Source organism: Gavialis gangeticus, unplaced genomic scaffold (assembly GCF_001723915.1).
Source record: "Gavialis gangeticus isolate Ggan-Ray unplaced genomic scaffold, GavGan_comp1, whole genome shotgun sequence".
Classification (NCBI taxonomy): Eukaryota; Metazoa; Chordata; order Crocodylia; family Gavialidae; genus Gavialis; species Gavialis gangeticus.
Window position 1 is genome coordinate 12,230,088 of NW_017729011.1, and position 14,399 is coordinate 12,244,486.

At 43.0% G+C, this 14,399-nt stretch overlaps 1 protein-coding gene across 1 annotated transcript in view; it reads right to left on the reverse strand.

Moving 5' to 3' along the window:
• BRINP1 (BMP/retinoic acid inducible neural specific 1) overlaps positions 1–14,399 on the reverse strand; it is a 123,752-nt gene that overhangs the window by 25,642 nt on the left and 83,711 nt on the right. Inside the window, exons 3-5 of the mRNA XM_019510520.1 lie at positions 12,841–13,031; positions 6,892–7,061; positions 5,379–5,484 (exon numbers count right to left, since the gene is read on the reverse strand). Coding sequence (XP_019366065.1) covers positions 5,379–5,484; positions 6,892–7,061; positions 12,841–13,031 — 467 coding nt within the window. The remainder of the gene's footprint in view (positions 1–5,378; positions 5,485–6,891; positions 7,062–12,840; positions 13,032–14,399) is intronic.

Sequence of the window (14,399 nt, forward strand, 5' to 3'; positions counted from 1 at the left end):
TATGGCTTGAACAGCGGCGCTGAACTCCAGTGTAATGAAGGCATGCGGGGCAATTACCCATCTGTTTGTGTTTCTATTGCTCTGAATTACAGTATCCATCGCTGACAGCTCATTGGAGTGGAATGAAAATAAGACAATAATTCACAGGGTGAAACTGTGCAGAAAGGGCAGGAGGGCTGCGATCTCATTCAGGAGTTCAGCCCCCATCTCTGTGATGGGTCATTTGCACTTCAGGCAATAGAAAGGCAGTGGGGGGCTTCCAAGGGCCCACCTCACTGCTTGTTTTAGAGGAGGCCCGTCCTTTCCGCGGCACGCAAAGGAGTTGTTCAGGTGTGAGGGTATCGCCAGTGTAGTAGGGGTGTGCTGGACCACCTCTCCTCTCTCCCTTGTGCATGAGGCATGGTCTCTGCTGAACAGTAGGCCCCTGGCTGTGAGCTGCCCGGTTGTCTGACCTAATTCTCCACCAAGCACAGAATGGAGGCAGCTGCCAGGCAGAGTGAATACAGTGCCGTTTACCACTGGAGGGAATATTTGTGACATGCATGAGGATGGATCACAGGCCAAATTTTCAGCAGCATAGAGCATCCCTAGCCCTCTCAGATTTTCAGATGCGGAGAACCCACCACTCCCAGAAAATTCAGTGTTCCTCATGCACATTTCTCTTCAATAATAGAAGTCAGTGTTGATGAGAGCTCTGTAAAACAGCAGGCTAAATACAAGAGATGAGTCCCGCTGATGCTTCTTAAAATGGGTCACAATAAAAATCTCAAGGTGCCTCCTTTCAAGTACAAGGATTGCAGATACTGAGCTTCTTGCAGGCTTTTGCCCTAGGTGACTATCTTAGAGTGACATTTCTTTTTCAAACCTTAATACGAAGGTAAGGTGAAGACCTCCAGCTGCCAGTTCCCAAGACTTTAAGCTACTTGCCTTGACAATAGAAAGTGAGCTGTTGAGGATTTTGAGACTTACAAAATACCTAGAAAATAAGCCCGAGGGCCCCGAAGGTTCATAAACGTACTAAGATTGTGAGGCAGTAGAAGGCAATGAGCTGGACTCTGCACTTTGCACAAATTTGGTCCAAATGGCCAGTGCTAAGGTCTGGGTTCCTCAGAATCAACTTTATCCTTTGCTTTCACCCTAGATCAGTGAACCCTTTTACACATTTTGAGATTCAAGGCACCTCTTACTCGACTGAAGCCACCCCTTGCTTGACGCAAGGCAGCTCTTGGAAAATGGCAGCTCTTAGTTTTCACTCATTTTTTTTGACTACAGAAAAATAATAAGAGCAATTTTTTGGTTGTAAAGAACTCAGAACACAGCAGGTCAGAGTGTTTTAGACCCCTATGTGAAACCTCTGGATTTATCTTGTGAATCGTTTTAGCACGACTAACAGTTTTAACGTGTGGCACCCTGTGACACCCTTAAATGATGCTTAAGGTATCCCAGGGTGCCTCAGCAACCTGGTTGAGAATCACTGCCCTAGCAAATGGCTAACCATGACACCTGAGAGCTTCTTCAACATTTAAAAATATTTATCTTCCTTTCAGCTCACCAAGTTTTCCGTTCAGCTGGATGGTAATTTAGTTGATGTGCTTCCAAGTTGTTGCTACATGATGGTGACTATGCTTCATGTATAACAACACAGGTAACCTACTTGGACAGGCCTAGCTGTACATATGGAAAACACTCAGATGCCAACATTATTGGCATCCTATTCTTGTCACACACAGACACTCACACACAGCCTTATGATTGCGTGTTTACACTTGTACATACAGATTCCTGACCATTCATGCACACACCCATGCATCTAAACAAGAACATATGCTGCATGCCCCAGCATATTGCAGAAACACATTTCAAACAAACACTCCCTCCTCAGCCAAACCAAAAGCATGCATGCTCATCTATATAAATATGTGTATCCAGACAGATGCTCACATATAGGTCCTAAATCTCACAGGCACCAGGATCCCTCAACAGTAACTCACTTGTGCTCACTTTCAGACCTCCTCTCATTGCCAGTGCAATATAGAAGGCCTCTAGCCTTGATAATCAGGCCCTTATTTACAAAGGCTCCAATCCAGCAAAGTATTTATTCATATATTTAACTTCAACTACACAAGCAGTCCCACTGACTTCCACCTACATATTATTGTGCTTAAATAAGCATGAGTTTGACTGCTTTGCTGCATCAGAAATATAGCACTCAGATATACACATGCCCAGGCACTCGCATGCTCATATGAACACGCAGGTATATCCAATAAATGCAGCCCTACACCTTTAAAAGTCCACATATACTGAAAGAGGGGAATGTCCTGGGTTGTTTTTTTCTCCAGCAACTCCATGGTATGTGAAGAGCTCACCCTCCAGGCTAGGGATTCCTTTTCAGGCCAAATACTAAGGTTGTTGGACTATAACCACCTTGCCTAGGCTTATATTCATATTAACATTTCAGCGCATACCGTCACACAAAACACACATAGTTAGCAATACCACACCCGTGCTCTCACACCCAACATGCTTCTTGGAGACACCAGACATTCCCGAGTACTCTAATTCATTGGTCAGCATCCAGTCCATTATGAGCATCTGATACACTGAAGTTAGGGGTACCTAGTGCCGAAGCTGAGGTAGGGGCAGGCAGGATATATGGCAGCTGGCAAGGGTTTACATTCCAAGTTCATCTGGAAAAACAGCTATTGATGGAGAGGTGCTTGAAAACCTACCGTATTACTAGAAGCACCTTTAAACTGCCCTTCAGTTTCAGTTAAATTAAAACTGTTTGCAGGAACAGGTTGACTTCAATGAGGTTCTTGATGGTAGACGCTCTCTTTTATTTTTCCATTAGCATTAAAGTATTTAGTCTTGCTTTTATTGTTTCACTTGATTTTGATGAGAATGTCACATTGTGTTAAGACATCGGCGTCAATATGTTCACGTCCCGTATATTTAATTTGTACGTTTTGTGTTTGTGGTACTTAATATTTTCTACTGTAAAGCTTCAACAGTTTTGAAACAGAAAGCTTTCTCCTTACGAAAACAAACCCAAATTGACATTATCCAAAAGGAACATTTCAATATATCCAAATTTTTTTGTGCCCCCCGCTCCCCTACCCAGTATTTTCATTTAAACAAGACATTCCAACATTTCAGCTTTTTTTTTTCTGGTTTGAAGCGAAAACAAACTTCAGTGTCAGAATTTCCCTTGAAACAGAAATTTCAGTTGCCAGGAGGTTTTACCTACAACTTCCAGCTTTACAAACATGGCAACCCAATCCCAGCAACAATTCATTTCTGAGAGGCAGGATATTCAGTCAGTAGACAGCTGCTGAGGAAGTGAACTAGAACGTCAAGAGAAGACGACAGATACGAGAAGCCATGGAAGGCAAGTGAGTACACACATGAAAAACCCAACATAGACATAGCAGCATGTATACATATAGTCACACATACAGTTCCCCTTGTGCACTCCTTCGTTACTGAATGTTTATATCTACTGGAGATGCAAACACTCTCAGGCCTGGCATTACATCTGCCTGCTGACCCTTATCTCCTAGAATGGGCCCACCCAAATTCTGGATACAGACTTTGGGTCTGGGCCTCTGAACTTTGGCTCAGGCACTTGCTTGTGAACAAGGTGCTCTCACTTTTCAGGTTGTCCCTAAGATCTGGCTGTGGCAGGTAGGTTTGGAATCAGAAATCCTTCCTGCCATGAAGATGCTGCACTTTTATTGAACTGGCCTCCCAACCAGAGCGACATGAAGGCAGGAACATGGATTTCTGTCAGCAGTTCATGCTCGACTGCTAATCAGATGAGAGGAGGCTAAGTCACGATCCATTACCTGTGACTAATTCTTAATGAGGTCTCGCAAGGCAGCTGAAGAGGAGAGTAAGGATCCCAGATAATTATTCCAAGAACCACCCTCCAGATTGGGTGGATAGCATTAAGACATAGCTTTAAAGGTCACTTTGATTTATGAAGAGGAGATCATTCCCTCAGGCCTGCCGTCCAGCCTTTCCCTATGCTCTGGGCTGGCCAGTGTTGGGGATATCATGTAAACTTGTGATGTGCCTTCTGTTATTACCCCTCCTTCTCCTGCCCCCCACCTCTCCCCTTGGCTGTTCCTGTTTAAACAGCCTGAGCGTTCCCCGAGCCTCCCAGAAGACTCTCCAGACCAGGTACCTTACTTCTCTGCTTTCTCTTTATTTCTTTCCAAAACTTCTCCTTTTAAAGTATAGCTTTAAAAATGATCTGTTGGGACCAGATTTAAAATCCATTGAAGTCAGGAAAGACTTTCTGTTCATTCAGTTAGGGATCAGTCTCTTAAATCTATCACATGAGGGGTTTGATTAGTGCTGATCACCATAGTATATTAAAAAAACAAATAGTCTATTCCTCAATATACAAATTATGGGAGGGCTCATTCAGGTGATCACCAACAGACTTACAATACCATATTCTTATTTTTAAAGAAAGTAATCTTAAAAATCTACCATGCAATTTGGTAATCAAAACTCAATTTCTGTGAAAGCAAGATTAAAACAGGAATGCTGAACTGTAATGTAGTCCATTAATCTGAATCATTAAAGTTTCTGCAGTACACGTATTCCAAAAATAAGGCAATAGGGACAAAATGAATAAAGTTCATATTTCCCTGTTTGCCAAAAATGGGAATAATTGCAATGAATTTCATGCCCAATTAATTTCCTACTCCCACCGAAGTCCGCGGAAAGACTCCTATTGACCCCTATGAAATCAGTATTTGACATTTAATGAATTAATTAATTCTTCTAATTAAACTGTCAGTCTCCAGAGTTGCTCATCAATGGGGTTTGAACCCATGACTTTTACGTCGAAGATACAGACCTCTAACACTAAAACATGATGTCCACTAGCTAGGAGCTAACACTTAGTATTTGCTATCCCTAAGTATCTTATATGGATCATGCGTTAGAAAGGGCTACATATACTTAGCTAATGTCTTCCTCAAATACCATTAGAAATTATTATATTTATTTATGGTGATACATATATAAAAATAAAAAGCAGTTTCTACTGAAAATTAGTGGTGGTTGGACACCTAATTCTCTCAGGCACTTTTGTAACACACTAAGTGAATGAAGGCATTTTTACAAGCCTAAATGCGTCTTTAATTCTGCCCAACCATCAAAGTTAGGACACCATTGTGTTGGACGCTGCACAAATGTTTAGGACATCACTGTCCCCATCCCCAGGACCTTACAACGCAATTGAAGATGAGGAAGGGATTGCAGCAAACAGCAGGAGACAAGTAAGGAGAATGACAGAGAAAAGGGTTTAATTTTCTCCTTTCCCCTGTTCACATTCTTCATTCCCTTTTTCCTTTCCCTACCTTGCAGATGAAGTTTGCTCTCAGTGCTTTGCAGAAGGACAGAACTCACAGAGTCCAGATTGTCATAGCTGTTACAGCCCAGGGGGCCAGTCCGAGTTTCTGTTACCTGTACCAAAAGAGAAAAAAAAACAACAATAGCAATATTCCCAGGCAGTCCCCAGGCCTGTCGCCCTGTCTTTGCTAGCAGTTGCACCCAGCTCTATGCACTAAAGTACATCCTACCTGATGTAGGCTGTGTTGTATGGCTGAGAATAAAATATCCCCCAGTGTACAGATGTGGTCAAGTCTGAAATTCAAGCAACTTGATAAAAGATCCACACATCAGACCCAGTCTTGCTTTGATCTTTCCCATTTTCTATACAACTACATGTAAATCTGGACCTGTACCCTGATGCAGTCCATAGGGGAATCTCTGTTGGACCAGACCAGAAGCCAAGAAAGGAATAATTCCCTGGCATCTCTGCATGGAAACCTAAGTGAGGAGATGGATCAGTGGTGATGCTTAATGCTCCCAAGCCACATGAGCAAGCCTATAAATATTCTAGCTAGAAGGAGACATAAAATCCTCCTCCCCCTGCAGTGTGGCCGTTTTTGTGAATGGAGGTTTCCAGCTCTGGAGGAGAGCTGCCCTTCCTGAATTCACAAAGGGCAATTATTTTCTGTCACTGCTTCAGTATCTCAATCTGGCATCCCGTCCATGAGGGAACAGGCTCAGCCAGGAGACACCATGGTATAATAACAGAAGCTGCAGCCTTTCAGAAGTGGCTAGTATTGATGGCTTCATCCCGTTTCTCTTCCCTGGAGTGAACTCTGTGATAGTCAAATCCCTCCCCAATATAGGCTGATGGCTTTCAGAGGAAGAGGTCTTTGTTTGTGGATCCATTTTCTCTCCTTTGTATGCTGCCAGTAGTTCCCCTCCCCACCGCCCCAACTCCCAGCTCTCTATCACTATCCATTTCATTTCAGATGCCTTTGTAATGTCTCACTGTGGGCTTTTCTCACTCCCTTGTAGTTAATTCACCTGAGAGCTGCTCAACAGCCACCACAGCAATGCCTGTAACAGGAAAATATTCAAGGGTGGCACGATGTTGTCCAATATTTCTGCCAGTGGAGAATTGCCTGCCTATGCCTGATCACACAGCCTGGAACAGCAATCCCTTCTTCAACCTTGCCGTCACACTGCACTGACTACTTCTACATCTCTTCAGCATCACAGCCACTCTACAGTGGTCATCCCCTTTCCACGGTTACTCTCATACTAGATGGACCATGCCCATCCAAATATCACTGCCACACTGGAAGGACCTATGACTGGTACAACAGGATTACTTGTCCCACCTAACTTCAGGACCAAAAGGGAATGACTTATTTTTTGATCTGCAAAGGTGACATGCTGCTGCTAATCCAACAGCAATACCACATGAAACTGTCCTATATCACTACTGTGTTGGAATAGCTGCCTTGCTCTGCTTTGTTTCCCTTCTTAGACTCTCCTTAGCTGCACAAACCATACTTTGATTGCTCCGGTAGAGATCTGGATCTCGTGGAGTCTCCTCATGGTGCCATCACGGTCTACAAAGTAGGAGGAAGCAAGCTGGTGCAATGCTTCAACACTCTGAGTTGCATTCCCTGACTTCCTGTCAAGTCGGCTTTTGTCCATGTACATGGTCAATGCCTCCTCCCCTGCAAAGGAAAAAAGATAGGTTGTCACTGCCCGCTCCCAAAGACTTAATGCCTTACACCATGATATGCATAAGAGCCTGCCTCACCGATCACTCCTGGGGCTCTGTAGTTTAACAAAGCTATTTCCATTCATCAGCATAACGGGGCAGATCCTTGATCTGGTATAAATTGGCCATGCTATATTGCAGTCAATAAATGGTGTAAATCAGCTTCACTGAAATCAATAAGCCAGATTTTCAGCTGGTGTACATCAGCATAGTGTCACCAAAGTCAATAGGGATAGGTCACTTCATAGAAGCCTTAATCTAGCTTGATACATAGAATGAATAGCTGGGTGTAAAGGATAAAAACATTAGTATTTGCATCTATTTCTCCTCCAGTCTCCTTGCAAAAATTAGTGGCTGAGGAGGAACATGCATATTGGGGTTATTGGAAGAAGCAGGATAAACCACCAGCCCATACCCAATCTGCTCTTTCTGCTGAGCTCAGGTGCCTAAAATTGTGTGAGCAAAAGGTGCAGTGCAATACCAAGGAATCAGAATCCATATTAATGAGAGCATCACTTCCCCAGAAGTCATAGTGAACAGGGGTGTTGGCAAGTTCAAGTTCCATCAGCAGCAACAAATATTAAGGAATATTTGCTAAATTTTGTAGCCAAAGAAAAGAAAGATGAAAAGCAGAGACTGCCAAGTTTACAAGTGGAGTTTGCTTAAAAATTCTATTAATGACATATGAACCACAAAGAAATCCATCTCGCTCTCTGCTACCGGTGCTGGCTTGGCAGGCTGAAAAAAATAAAGAGTAGAAACAACTATTTTCGGCACTAACACCAAGAAATCTGATTCTAGATGCACACAGAGAGCAGATCCTCAGAGGTAAGAAGATCCCATTTCTATATCGCTAGCTTTAAGAGGAGACTGAACTTTAATTAGCAAAGAAGTAAGTGACACCTGCTGTAATTCCATGGGAGAGCCATTAATAAATATGCTGCTGATGAGGATGATAATAACAGGTCTGGTCACAAATGTATCCAAACAGTTTTCTGATAAATAAATACTTTGGGTTTTGAGCATTTTTCTTGAAATGAAGACAAGGAAAGCTGACTTTTTTTTTTTTTTTTTGTGGAAACCCCCCCCCTGATTAGTTAAAATCAAAACTTCACCAAAAATCTACTTTCTGTGGAAGCTTTCCTTCGTTTCTTTATCTAAAAGCCAAATTCCTGAAAACAAAAGATGTCATGGAATATTTTGCTTTGATTTGTTTGTTTTACAGATAAATATTTGGGGTTTGGACCATTTGCCTCTTAGAAAAAAAGACATTTTCCAAGGCAGAATCATCCCTTTTCTTTTTTCTTTTTTTTTCTGCGGGGAGGGAACCAACAACAAGTTAATGTAAATCTCTTCATTTGCTTCATGGATGCTGTAGAATAACTTGTCTTCTGACCAGAATAATACTGACAGTATTGTCAAGAGACCTCTGCCAGGGATCCAGGGATCCATGGCATTACGCACTACAGTCGCAAATAGCAGAAAGATGTTTTCTGGCCCAAAGGGTTTACAATCTAAGTATATGATGAGAGACAACAGGTGTAGACAACAAACAGACGGAAGAAGCACAAGGTAATGAGCTGATTATGATTAGCGGGATAAGCAGCGGTCATATAGCATACCAGCTGCCCGTCCATTGTTGAGTGCTTTGCAGGTTTCATGGCACAGGTGAGTTTTAAAAATAGATTTGAAGGAGGAAAATGCATTGGGCTTTGTGGATATTTTTGCAAGGGAGCTCCTCCCAGGCATAAGTGGAAGCAGGGAAGGAAGAGCACAGATATTTCTGGGAGGATGGGATGAATCAGATATACAGGTTGTATTTTGGGGTTAAATTTGTCATTGAAATGAATGCACTGCACCTCCTAGGGATACGCCTGAGATAAATTAGCTGCTTTGTGTCCATTTCCAGACTAGGTTGCTATGTGTAATGCAGTATGGCCCAGGAGGGCCTTGAACTGTATTTCCTGCATGAGATATTCAACTACCATGAGAGAGGTAGGCATCTGGATTTTATCAAACTCACACCTCGCTTAAATTCTTCAGAAAGTCCCATGCCCTCATTTATATTGTCCATACACAGACATAAAGGGTGTTTTGTCCAGGCCTCCACTCAATGTTGTCAAAGCAGAGAACATTTAGACAGAAACCAGGCAGTAAACAGAAACCCAGGTGGTAGAAAACCAGGATTTCAGTCACCAACCCAGCTGAGGGTTGGAAGGATAGCCCCAGATATACCCTGTTAAGTAAACTTTGTGAAGCTGGTGGTGTCCCGAGGCAGAGTTACAAGAAACCAAAGCTTTTAGGGTGCCTGGAGATCTGTATTCTGCCCCCGAAGTTGTTGTTATTTTTCCCTTTGTGAAGTGTTGGGATCTCACCCCTGGGAGGATGAGGGGGAAAAAATCTGAAAAAAGTCTATGAGCTTCAGCACATGCCTTGGGAGATGAGCATCATTCCTGAGAGATGAATGACGGTGGCGGGGGGGCATGCACTGCTAGAAATCTGCTCTGTGTGCATGAGACTAGCAAAAGCACAGCATCCCCACAGAAAAAGAGTGCGTCAAAGCAACCCTTAGATCAAGAGGGGTTAATAGATTTTGCTGCATTATTAAGTCTTAATTTCTCGTTTATTAAGTGAATGCCATGTTCAAAGTTGTCTTCCCTTCAGGGCTTTCCCTGCAAATTAGCTCTCAGCTCTGTGTTCTCTGTCCCTGAGCAAGTATGCCCTAGAAATGACCCTGCACCAATCCCTTTGTCAGAACTAAACTGGAGCATCAGGGCTCGCTCCTTATTGGGCTCCAGGGGGAAGGAGCTGATCTGTAACTGAAAAGAAGCTGAAACGCTGACGGGTGCAAAAGACAACAGTTGTACCAGACTGGCTCATCTCACAGGCTCCCTTAAGTCCGTCCAACAGTGAGTACAAACAAAGGGTGGTGCCCATGTTGTTCTTTTATTCCTCAACTGGTTATAAATCACATGAAGATTGAAATTAGTTAAAAGCAATGTTTTCTGGATAAAAGTTTTCTGATGAGGCCTGAGGTCTTTAGAGGGTTAGGGTAACAGTGTGCGCATCTACATGTTCATTAATGCAGTGTAGTTACTGTGCATTAAGTTTAGTACTTATATAATCAAGTGCTAAATGAGTGTATGTAATGGGCACTAGTGCACTGGCACTAGTGACGCTACTGCCTAATAATACTGTGCAGTAGCGTATTAGCGCTGTTTGTGCTGCAAGGCGCTACTTCGCAGTTAGCATCTCATGTAGACGCACCCAGTGACTACTAGGAGAACCTCTGTTTGATACCACAAGCATCCAGATTGGCCTGAAAACTCTTCCTGGAATATGTCCCACTCCATGCACAATGCCTGCTCCACAGTCGCTTTGTCTGCATCATCTTTATCATGTTCATCATCAGGATGGAGCCTTTATTCCACTCCCCTCAAATCTGGACACTCCCCACTATCTGAACTGATTGAACGTTTAGTATTCTTTCCACCAGCAGCTCTTGTTACAAGCCTCTGCATATTTAAAAATGTTGTGTTGTAAAAACAGGAAAAGGAACAAGCCACTGTGAATAATTCACAACCTCGCCCGGGTGAAATTAAAAATATATTTCACCACTGAAGGTCTTTGTTATCTGAAAGGAAGAAAGAAGGGGGAAAGGCTGTCAGTGGAGGGGAAAAATAAAACCACAAACAAAACTCTGTTCACCTCCGTGGCTGCTTACTTTGTTGTCTTGTGCCGTGTAAAATGTGATCCCCAGGAGATGTTCCCTCAACAGAGAAGAGTACTGTCTGCAAAGGATTCATTTAGACCCTGTTTCAACAAACCACTCCTATTAAATGATAGATTTAAGCATTGATGGTGTTTGACAGATGGATTGAAAAGGCAGTTAAGGATTTTGGAGTCTTTCAGTCTGAATTCAATAATAGGCACGGGCACATAATTTCAGCAGCGCTATATATGTTTATCTGGCACCAAAGTTGCACATGCCAGAAATGTTTGCAGAGATGCAAGTCAGTCTGATCTCACCCCCATATCTGATCATGTGCAATAGGTTTAAGGAGTTTTCTACAGCCTGAATAGGAAGCATAGCCAAAAAGTCACTATGGACTTCAATGGTGCGAACCTATTTCATGTGGAAGGCACTCAGATAGTATGGCGATAGCCAGCAGCACAAAGCCCTGAGATAAGCTGCCTTGTTTGTCTGTGCAATATTTTCAGAACAAATACCACTGTTTGCCATAAAAGCTATTCAACTGCATGCCCCAAATGGGTAACAAGGAGAGCTGGTAAGAGGGAAGGGAGGAGGGAGTGTGGGAGAAGAGGGGGAAAAAAACAGTATTTCCACTGGAAATGTTTTCCATTATTCACTTTCAAATCATTTGAAATTTTCCATGCAGCACCAGTAGCTCTTCATACAAATGACTGACTGCCCCCTGCAATCCTTTAGTCAACTGTATTCTGCCCACACATGGACCTGTCTGCAGTCCCTGCATATAATATCTTGCATTTAATTTAACTAATTATTTTCCTTTCAACAAAAACATGCCCTATAATATTGTTTTCACGGCTGCATTCAATTCGGGACTTTCTGCCTCCCCTCTCCCCGCTAACTCCTCTCAATTGCTGCTCCCACCATTATCTAATTCCTTAGTCTTCTTTATGAAACATTTTAGATTCTTCCGTGTCTGGTGACATTCCTTTGTGGGAGAAGACGGCTTTCCTCCTAAATTCAGTTTGGCTTCAGAGACAGGAAAAAGAAGAGAGCATCTAGTTTGCAAGAAACAAGGCAGAGGGTGAAGCTAAGGTGCGGGTAACACGGTAGACTTTTAACCAACAAGTCCACTGTTCCTGCTGTTCTGAGTGATGAAACCTCCAGCTGAATATTCAGCTCACGTGATTTCTTTTTCTGTTGGTGGATGTTTTCATTCCCCACACCCCGCTCCTTCAAACTGCTTAGGGCTCCCTGAACACTTCCTTGGGATTCTTTAAATAGTTCACATGGAAGGCGTAGCATTATGTAGAAGTTGAACACATAGGTGCACACATATATGTTCAACATTTAGCATCCCTGTACTATCTAAAACATGCCCACTAACTCAGATACTGGTGTTTGCACACTCCTAGAATCACGCACCCACACTGCGATGCTTGTGTAGCTGTGCTTCCCAAGGATGTGCTGCCATTAAGATCAATAGAACCACCCTGTGGTATAAAGTGCTATCCAATCTCAATTCAGACCCAGCCAAGATGGTTAAATATCTCCTAGGTCTTCCAGGCCAAAACTCAGTGGGTGTGTACACACCTTTACATGCACACAAACCCATACAAACCCACAAACCTTCTTCATACATCCAAACACTGATAAATGCAGGTGTGCACACACATGCCTTATCACAATACATGCACTCTATTGTCAAATCAATTATGGCTACATGCACTTCACACAAAACGTACTGACACACATGCCATTGTAAAACAAAGAACAGGCACGTGCACATCACACAACCACCATGTTCACATATTCCACTGTTAGGCCAAGGAGCTCGTGTATAGTTAGTCTGGGCTTCTCAAGAGACCAACAGGACATCGAGGACTCCATGGGGGAAAATCAGCAGCTGTGGTTCACCACCATACAAACCAAATTGCAGAGGACATGAAGAGCATGTTTCATCCCCACACTTCCATGTCACAGGTACCTGCATAAGAAAATAGTCCTGGTTGTCACCTACCTCCCAGGGTAGCAGAGATGAGGATGTGGGTGCCGTACTTTTTGATGATGGTATCAATGAACTGCTGCGTGGTGGGTCTCCTGCCCAGCAGGCGGATGCTCCTTTGAAATTCAGGCATCAGGGGCACTGGATTGCGGAGTAGGTCTCTCCGTTCGATGGCTGTGTTCCTCACCTTCCAACGGGCAAACTCCCTATGAGACAACACAGGAACACAATGGGGGTAAGGCTCTGAGTTTGGACGGGAGGGGAGGACCACTGAGGAAAGGGCAAGATGAGAGAAAAGAGGAAAATGATATAGGATGCCCTCAAATGGATACACGGATGAAACTCAGAGGCTAGATCTAAGGGGAAGGAGAGGAAGCAGAGGAGAATCAAGATATTACTGCACAATAAAACAGCACCTTAAGGACCAGGGTCTGAGCAACAGGTGGGTTAACCTCCACATATGCAATGCATAGGTAAATCTCAGATAAGCTTCCAGAACTATGCATGCCCTACCTCTGTAGAGGGTAGCTTATCCCAGAGTTGCCTAGTGCACTGTTCTTCTACCTTCCTCTAACACAGGTGGTTTGGGGAACTCTCACAGCCAATACACCGGACTAGACAGGCCTTGTGTCTGATTACTATGTTCCAATGTCTTTTTATTTCTGTAGCACACAATGCCTGTAGTTCTGCCAAACAGGGTTCAGAAGAACAAGTTTTCACCAATCCCTAGGGAGTGCAGGTGAATGTGAACGTAGAAAAACAGCATAGGAAAAATAAGACCAACCTTTCCTGAACCTGCTGAAAAGATTGATTTTGTCCTGGGTGAAAATTCAGATTGTTTTCTTTGATCTTATGCAATGTGGGTCCCAAATTTCAACTCTGAACTAGGCAGCAAGTTGGAAAAATATAGGCTAAGTTTTTCAAGAGCATCTAGTGAATTTATGGTCTCACTTTGAGATACCTTGAAGGGAACTGTTTTAAGAAAGTTCTGAGCACATCCTCTCTAGAAACCAGGGTTAAGACATTTCAAATTGGGCACCAAAAACTGTCATACAAAATCCTGGGCATCTTCAGAAAAATCCTGACTGAGGCATCCCTCAGAGGGCAACCAACACTGAAAACAATTTTCTTGCAATAAACACGGTACTGTCTTCAGCAACTGCATGTCTAATCGAGTCTCAAGCCTCTGTTCCTTTTTATTTCTCCATTCCCGTAAATCAGATAAAACATGAGTTTTAATAATGGCAATAACAATAGCCAGGGCTTACACAGAAATTTTCATCAGGGTGTATTGATAAACACGGGCAGCCTCAGTTTACAGGTGAAGAAAATGACACCCACAAAGATTCAGGGCACAGAACAAAACAGTGGTAAAGCCAGCATCAGAACCCATATCTCTTTGCTCCCAGTCTGGTTCTATATCCATTACATGTTGCTGCCTGTTAAATTATTTTAATTAATGTAATTATGCATGCATTTATTTTGATTGGATCCCATCACCACTCACTAGGGTGCCTGATGGTACTAACATCAATCAAAACATCAACCTACCAACCTTTCATCTTAAAATTCCT